This window comes from Nannospalax galili, unplaced genomic scaffold (assembly GCF_000622305.1).
Source record: "Nannospalax galili isolate Female #2095 unplaced genomic scaffold, S.galili_v1.0 scaffold132, whole genome shotgun sequence".
NCBI classification, from domain to species: domain Eukaryota; kingdom Metazoa; phylum Chordata; class Mammalia; order Rodentia; family Spalacidae; genus Nannospalax; species Nannospalax galili.
The window spans coordinates 1,514,673-1,523,857 of NW_008332644.1; the positions used below are offsets into that span (position 1 = coordinate 1,514,673).

General features: G+C 40.5%; 1 protein-coding gene across 10 annotated transcripts in view; it reads right to left on the minus strand.

The window, feature by feature from the left end:
- Pde1c (phosphodiesterase 1C) overlaps nt 1-9,185 on the minus strand; it is a 554,512-nt gene that overhangs the window by 71,922 nt on the left and 473,405 nt on the right. For all 10 annotated transcript variants that reach the window (XR_003848641.1, XM_017796743.2, XM_029560849.1 and 7 more), the window contains one exon: nt 5,113-5,190. Coding sequence is in view for 9 of the 10 variants with exons in the window: in XM_017796743.2 (XP_017652232.1) it covers nt 5,113-5,190 (78 nt within the window). In the remaining variant the exon portion in view is untranslated. The remainder of the gene's footprint in view (nt 1-5,112; nt 5,191-9,185) is intronic.

Sequence of the window (9,185 nt, forward strand, 5' to 3'; positions counted from 1 at the left end):
AAAAAAAAAAAACAACAAAAATAAATACATAAATAAATAAATAAATAAATTTTCCATCTGTTGTAAGACTCTTTTTCCTGGGGATGCTAAGCAATGCTTATTCCCTTTCAGGGTTCTAGTGTCCAACCAATGTTTGATTAAAGTTTTACTGGGGAACCAATGAATTTATTGAGCTTACCGAGATAACGAGTTGCTGAGGTGTATGTATGACCTGAGGGTATGCATACTGGAAAGCCTTTACCCAGCATGGGTCATGCCTTCTCTTCCTAGCCTTCCCCAGATTTTATACTTTAGCCCTCCCCAAATCCAGGAGGCCATGTGTGATTAGGGTCAAATTACATTCAGCTGGCTGGGAAGAGTGGCTGGATAATGCAGTGAGGGTTCAATGACCCTGCTTGGCCCTCCTTTAATGCATGAGTACAACTGTCAACAAGCCCAAATGTGAGGATGTTTAGCAATCAGGCTCAGCTGAAGTCATGATGATGGTAGTTATTTCATGCAGAAGGGACTGCTGTATAGCATCATCTTATTACGAGGACCTGGAATTTAACAGGATTTTGCTCTTGTTCAGGGAGGCCATGGAGACCCCAGGAGACAGACTTGAACCTGTGTCCAGCCTACAAAGAGGAGGGTCAACTCAGAGGAAACATCTCATTCATGCCTCCAAATGAAGCCAGACATGGTCGAGCAGGACCTTTGACTTATCTTCACATAGATGGAACTGGTAAAAGAAAGGAGCCACGGGTTCCTCCCAAGCCCATGTGATTGACCCCTGAGGAACAGATCCTTAATCAACCTTAAGTGTAAAAATAAGTTGATTTATTTGGGCCAACTTTATGGTCTTAAACAGCCAAAAGGAAAGTATAACCAAAGAGTAAAATCATCAGTATATTTCTTTAAGAGTTCAAGGGATTACACTTCCCAGACATTAGGCTTAAGTCTAAATGAAAAGCTATTTAGACAATTATTCTCATTGATAATTTTGTTCCTAACCAGAAAGTACTGTTCAGATGTAAGACTTCTCGGTCTCCAATACTGTAGTGCCCACCTGTAGCTAAGGGAGACAACCAGCTATTGTTCTAAAATGATGGATAAATCTGTTTTCTCCCCCTATCTAGAAGCCTTTGAGAAGGAACTGACACTGATTCTAACTACTCCAACAGCTATCAAATACCTGAAAGCAAACCCTGAATCCGTCACTCTAGAGTCCAGCCTTGGGAGACTAAAGAAAAATGAGGAGGAACCCAATAGAGGGATGCTTTTGGAAGCCCTTGTCAAGAAATTCCAATGGATTCACATATGAACATTTGAAAATTGCCCCATTCGAACTTTTTTCTAGTTCCCTGTCTAGAACTTGTAATGCTAATTACTCTTGCCTTTACTTCTCCTTCACATCTCCTATTCTCAATTCAAGGACATTCTTTTCCGCCTGGAGATAAGAGTTATGCAATTTGAGAGTTTTTTAGATAGACCCACTGAAGGGGTACTCCAATTGCCTCACCCTGCATCCCTGCTCAGCATGGAAGAAGCCAGAGCGGTCTGCATCCTGATTCCCTATTGGCAATTTGGGTAACCTCTTCAGAGGATGGTGTGATAAGAATAGAAGGTAGGAATCGGCTAGGCAGTTAGGGTAAAAAGACCCCAAAGAAAATTAGCCAGTTTCTTGGCTAAAACTCACCATGTCCTTGGGCTTCTTAGCAACCTGCTCCGTTCCAAAGGCCAAAAATCTTGAAAGTATTTGGGAGCTTTTATCTAATCCTTAAAAGGTTTTAAGGTTACCTCTTCAGAAGGGGGAATGTTAAAGTATCCAAAAGCCCCCAAAAAACAATAAAGAAGGAGAAAGAGTACATGAATTTATCAGAAAAAAAGTGATGGGGAGATATGGGAGGAGTTGGAGAGGATGGAGTGGGCACGGATTTGATCAAAACACCTTATATGTATGTATGAAATTCTCAATAATCTATTTTTTAAAAAAGCCTTCAAAGACTAGGAATCAACAAATATTCAGGCCCTGATGTAAATGCTCATCCAAATGTTTATAAGCATTATTCCTTTGTTTTTATAATATTTAAAACAAATGACTTCTCATAAAGTCCAGAACAGATGTACATAATTGTTGCTTCTGTTGGTCAAAATTAAACCCAGCGCAAACGATTCACAGGGACAAATCGCCATTTAGACAAGAAAACAAATATTTCATATGTAGCTACCAGGCTGACTGAGACTCTGTGGCTCTTCAGACTGCATGCAGCTCCTGTGAGGTGACTGTCTCCGGAAGTTGGTTTGTTTGGTCTGGGAGTTTGCAGTGCTCCTCCCTTGCTTCTCTAGTGCCTAGGCTTCTTTCTTTCCTTTTTTTTTTTTATGCTTTTCCTACCACATTTCTACTCTTCACTCCCTGAATTCCTGCATGGTGTCAAAATCTTTCTTTTACAATGAGCTGTTTGCCTTAGTTTGTTTTTCTGATAAGCTCTTATGCCCTTTGTTATTGCATGAATCCCATCCCACCAGGTTTCCACACGCTCCCTATTTATGGGCATACCTAGGACTAATGTTGAGACCAAAATTAAAAAAAAAAAGAAAATCTACTAAAAAGAAATATTTCAAATGTTATTTCTATATAGTTTTTTAAAAAGTATATATACTGATCTATATGGTCTTCTTTAATTAATTTTCTAAAGTAGAGGGCTATAATGACCAAAAAGAAAGGGCAAGTGAAACACATCAATTTCTTTTCCACTTCATACCACCAAGAATTTGCTTTTGTCCTGGATTAAAACAGCTAAGTAAGCAAAGTGCAATTCTCAAAGTCATGATGATTCTGAAGTTTTAATGATCACTGATGTCAGGTTCAAAGCCATTCACCCTGTGTTTTCAAACAAACTTGCAAGCATATGGGCACACTGGTCTCTCTTGAGGCAGTGGCAGTTGGGACCATGGGCTGAAGCAAAGAACGGTTGGCAGGGCCTGTCTCTACTGCAGCCAGTTCACTGAGACACCAGGTCAAGAATCCTGCTCATCAAACAGTCATGTTTTCTAGTTATCCATGCTATAGAATGCAGAACTTATTTCATCACTACCCCAACCTATTTAATTATTTTAAATACTTGGGAATAATTCACTGTAAAGGGCACAGTTAAAAACAAGTCTATAAAGTTAATAAATTTTAACCCACAATGCCTGTAGGTTGGCATTTTGCCTGCTATATAAACATAATTCAATGAGGGTAAGGGATACAGCTTATTGTTAGAGTTCTTGCTCACCATGTGCAGATACTGGGTTTGAGTCTCAACAATGATCAATAATAATAATAATTTAATATCTGTGAAGGTCAAGCTTCCATATTAAAAATTAGGGGCTTGATTCTATTCTGTGTGAATTCAGATGTAAGAGTATGGCCAGTTGATAGATGCAGGTTGGGGCAAGTGTCTTAGTGCTGGGTTACAGCAGACATCATGTTCTGGGCAGCATTGTTTGACTCGGTCTAATGATACCTGATAAAGAGCCTCTGGCATACGAGCAATCTTTTCCATAAGAGAATTTCAGTAAGAAATCGCCATTTTGAATTCTACCATAATTATATGAAATCCACTTCTTAGTCACAATTATTCCCAGGACAGTTGGCTTGTTGGATTTCTCTTTGCATAAACAAGTCAGTACAAAATCAAGGAGTGAGTTCCCCTGTACTGTGTGATAAGACACTTGAAGTGAATTCTTTAAATGCTCCTGAAAGAGTAGCTTGAAAACTGATTTTATGTATTATTTGAATAGCTTAGCACCAAATAAGCTGTTACCAGGGAGATAAGATATAAAGAGAATCTTGCTTTAGCTGAATGCCATGTCCATGCATGAAGGGGTAAGCAAAAGGAGCCCGGGTTACAGCTGTAATAGCAAAGTCCATACAACAGGCAAGGGCAACGTCTCAGTCTGGTAGTTCCAGGCTGAGGAGTTGGGGGAGGAAATCATATAATCTGAACTCAACTCAGGTTTTAGAAGAGTGGGAGGCTGTTTATGAAAAGTTAAGGCTGTACCCATGAAGTGCCATTCATGAAATACATCACAGGCCCATTCGGGAAAGGGATGGAACTACAGTCCCATTCATGAGATGTATCACATTGCAAGCCCATTCAGGAAACACATGACACTGCAGGCCCATTCATGACAGTGCAGACCCATTCATGACACTGCAAGTCCATTCATGACATTACAGGCCCATTCATGACACTGGAGGCCCATTCATGACACTGCAAGTCCTTTCATGACATTACAGGCCCATTCATGACACTGCAGGCCCATTTATGACACCAAAGACCCATTTCTGGCCCTGCAAGTTCATTCTAACTCTGGCTCTGCATTGTCACTGTGTTTACAATTTGTTCTTATTGGTGAAACTGGATTCTAGAAAAGTAAACATAGATTCTTAATCCAACATGGAACAAATCCCCATGTTCATTTTCACCAAAAGTAATAAACTCATTTAAAATTAAAAAATTGTGAAAACTGGGGCTGGAGAGATGGCTCAAATGTTAAGAGCACTAGCTGCTCTTGCACAGGAGAAGGGTTTGTTTCCCAGCATCCACATGGTAGCTCACAATCATCAGTAACTTCAGGTCCAGGGGAACCAACGGCCTCTTCTGGCTCCACAGGCACCAGCCATGCACACACACAGGCAAACCAGGAATACACGTAAGATAAAAATAAATAAATATTTGAAAAATGTGAAAACTAAAAACATTAAACATTTCCTATTTATGTTGCATAATAAATGATCCAAAAACTCCTATGTTAGCAATGTGTGCTACTCCATCACTTTGTACAGTCCACAGGTTCACAATCGAGGTTTTATGAAGTTTACCATTAAGGAATGAGAAGCAGAAACTAAAGCATCTAGAAAGTATTTGTGATGGAGACAGTAGAGATGGAAAGTTAGAGCAATAATTTGTAACTTGATGAAAAAAGAGATAATAGTGCTCTTTAAGTGCAATGAAGTATTTTTTTCAGGGTAGAATATAAGAACATATTAACAACTACTACCTTCAATCGTGGGTATGATTCTAACAAAATTTCAGTAATTCCACATTTTATGGAAAAGTCTAATGGGAGCGACACTCTTACCATCTGTTTTCTTTGAATCATTTCCGACGTTGGGGTGATCCTTCTTGTCTGCCTTATTTTTCCCTTCTTTCAAGTCACCTGAAAGCAGAAAGCATGAAAAACAGTGTGTATGTACAGTGGAGGAAGGGAGAGAGGCGCTACACCTACCAAGAGAAAACCAGAGTGCAGCACAGTTTACAGTCAGGAGGGAGTACGTGTCTCGGCGTCAGCCTCCTTTGTAACCATGTTAGGTTCTGGAAATCAGATTATAATCAGAAATTATAACTGAAAACCCCTGTCAAACAGGGTTGTACTTAAGTCAATGGTGTTTATTTTCCATGAATGGCAAGAAAATTTTGTTGTTAGGCTGTGGAATGAGGAAAAACCTGGAATAAATGTAGGTTCTACTAATTAATAGCTATTTAACAACTCTATATTTTATTTTTCTTATGTGCAAAACAGGGGTAAAAATATATGTCTTATAGACCAGTAGATAAATGTATTTAAGCCATCTAAGTGCTCAGTATAATACATGGTATATTTCTCAAAACTAAACGAAGTTATAAATGCCAATATAATTTGTAAAAGTTTTAAAAAAAGACTACTCTTGGTTGGTCCACACCTTTAATCACAGCACTCTAGAGACAGGTGGATCTCTGTGTGATCAGGTCAGCTTGGTGAATACAGCCAGCTCCAGGTCAACTGGGGCTACTTCCCAGCACTCAGGAGGCAGAAGCTGGTGGATCTCTGTGAGACTGAGGGCGGCCTGGTCTACATAGTGAGTTCCAGGCCAGCTGGGGCTATAGGAAGTCCCTGTCTCAAAAATACCTCCCCCAAAAAGGAAAAAAATGTTTTATCACAAAAAATACTACTTTTATAAGCATAAAGTAAACGTGTCAAAAATGTATTTAATTCATTTATGAGGGAAATAGCAAGAAAAAAAGATGGTCCTATGAGGGTTTAAGGAATTATTTATGTGCATGTTACAGATGCATTAAAATATGATTGCTAAGTAAGAGGCAATTTGTTTATGACCAAAGAACAATATACGGCAACCTCTGGGGTTGAATCTGTTAGCACATAAATTTATAGTTCTATGCCAAATAGTAAACAGTGAATTTACACACTCCCCAAAATCATGGTCAGCAAGTTCTGGGCCAATCAGGCCTGACACCTGTTTTATTGGCATCAGGCACATGACATACCCATAACTGTATATTCTCTGTGATGGTTTCGTTTTGCAATGACAGAGTTGAGTAGCTGCAAGAGAGACACACAACTTCAGAAATACTGCCTGTATTACAGAGTAAGGGTGCTACCCCTTGTGGAGGGCAATCATCCGAGGATAGATCTGCTCAGTAACAACGTGCAGATTCCTGAACACCTTGCACCAGCCTTATTTCCAAATTTTGGCTCTTTTTCTTACTAGTCTTACTAATGGCACATGGGTTTTTAGCCTGTATGAAGAAGCTAGGACATGATTACTTAAATACTGTATAGTCACAGACACAAAAGATCGTATCAGCAAGTTCAGTGAGCAGAGCTGCAGGATGTGTGTTCGAGGAAAGGGATTTACCTGTTTTCTCTGTGTGCTAAGGGCTTTTCACATATCACTTCTATAAAGTCTTACAGCAACTCCAGTATGAAAGAACTGTTGTCAAAAGTAGACAAATGCACCAAAGATTCCTTGGCTGAGGGGTGAACAGGCCACTCACCACGTGACAGAGGATGCCTCCCAAGTCTGAGTTTTTCCTTGGCAGCACTTGTTGCCACCTGGGCAAACAACGGCCTGTGTCACAAGGAGTGGACTACCACCAGCATGTGTTTAGACACTACTCTAGCCTCACCTCTGACCCAGCCTCATACCTGCATCTCACTCTGGTGTCCAAACTATTCCTGGCAGCTACTAGAGGTCTTTTCTAAGCCACCTGTCTGACAGAGTTTTCTGAACCAATGTTCAATGTTTTGATCAAAACAATCAAAGTAATTGTGCTTAAGACAGCTTGCAGGGAACCGACCTCAGACTTACGTTATCACCTGCAGCAAAGTAACTACACAGCCCACACAGGTGCTCTGATTCCAGTGGCCCAGTATTTATTCTACAAAGTATATATACTTTTAATTTGACAAATCTGCTAATTGGAAATCAACAGATTCCCACGGTTTGCTTTAATTCTTGATTCTGAAACTGGATGACTGAGAAGGCTGTCTTGTTCATAATCTGTACAGGATGGGCATGAGTATAGACTTCTGGACCACCAGTGGCTGAAAGAGGGTTCTTCTGGAATTCCCATGAAATAGTCTAGCTTTTTGTTATTTAAGGATACCAGGGATGGACTCAAGGATTTCAAGTACTGTGGTTAAATTAGCTCCTGGCAGAAAAATGATCTGTCTTCTCTGTATGAAATTTCATCCTCCTAGTAACTGTCTGGGGTCTTCCATGCTGCTCTGAGCTGCTGCTGCAAATGTCTGAAGAGAGGACTGGGTTGGCTGGTGGCTGTGAGCAGTCATACAGCCTGTCTTCTCAGCCAGGGCCAAGGAGCCCAGAAAGGAAGTTGCCTTGGTGAGACTGATTTAAAAGATCCTGTAATGGAACCACTGTAACCAACATCCTTCAGCCCTAACCTAGGCAGTGTTTAGGTAGCCCACAAAGAAGTGTGCTAAGGAATGGTACATGCCTGTCTGCTGAGTTCCCGGAATAGAACCCATTAGGTGATCTTTCATGGCCGTACATAGACAATGGCAGGTGTAAATGGGCTCAATAGACTGGAAACGAGAATCTTCTGGGCAGTTATAAATCGTTTTAATTAGGCTGCTGAAACCAAGTCCCTAGCCACCACTGTCCTTTCTAATTATTGCTCTAAATGGATTTCCTTACCCACCTCTCATTTCATCCTTAATTTTTAAGGTAAATGTAGACTGCTGCCCATTCTAGGAGGTAAATGTGGCTGTAAAATCAAGTCAGCCTGAATGAAGGCTTGGACTCCTGATCTTTGTCCCTTAGATTCTCTCCTCAGTTATCTTCAAAGTGAATTACTGTCTCCTATGCCTGTTGAATCTTTGTAGAGCTGCTAACACCCTCCCCCCCAACCCTGTGTGTGTGTGTATGTGTATGTGTGTGTATGCGTGTGTGTGTGTGTGTGTGTGTGTGTGTGTGAGAGAGAGAGAGACTAGCTTATTTGTATTCATTGATTCCCCTCAACAAACCAAAACCAAGTGTTAGCAAAACCCTGTCTGTTGCCTGGTTTTGCATGACTCATAATCTAAGAATGGCTTTTATATCTACAAAGTGTTACTTAAAAATGGACACCATGTGACATGAACTCCAGATAGTATTCAAATTTCAGTTTCCAGAGACAAAGTCTCATTGGGATACGGCCTCACTGATGTGCTCATGTAGTGCCTTCAGCTTCTTTTCCCATGAGGACTTGCCGAGTAGCTGCATCAGAAAACACAGCTTAAAGACAAACACATTTACTATCTGGCTCATTATAGGAAAAGTGACCAGCCCTTGCCTTATGGACACCAGGTAAGACTCTGTATCCCTCTGATTTCATGTCTTCTGTACAGCACTGGACTTGCAGACATGAAGCCAGTGGTGGCTACAGAACAGAGGAGGGGGATACACAAAAGCCATGGGTTGCTTAACCCTAAGCAAGTCTTTTTACAAGCCTGAGTCTCAGTTTTCCCATCTATACCAGGGGAGTGTGTGTGTGTGTGTGTGTGTGTGTGTGTGTGTGTGTACATGTCCATGTATGTGTACAGGTGTATCTGTGTGTCCGTGCCTGTGAAGGCCAGAGGTCAACCTAAAGCACCATCTGCCTTGCTTTCTGAGACAGGGTTTCTCACTGGTCTGACTACCATGTTTATTACTAAATAACGCTCATAATGGGCTGGGGCTGTGAACAGGTTTTATGCACATTTTTAAAAATTTTTAATAACTACATGATTAGAAGAAGCATTTCATTACAGCTTTAACATATTCAGTAACATACTCCAGAGCAAGAGTACATCTCTTTCACAAGTGGCTGCAAGTTTCTAGGTTCACAGTTGAATTAATACAGTTATACAATATTGAACTCAGTATAAGCCCT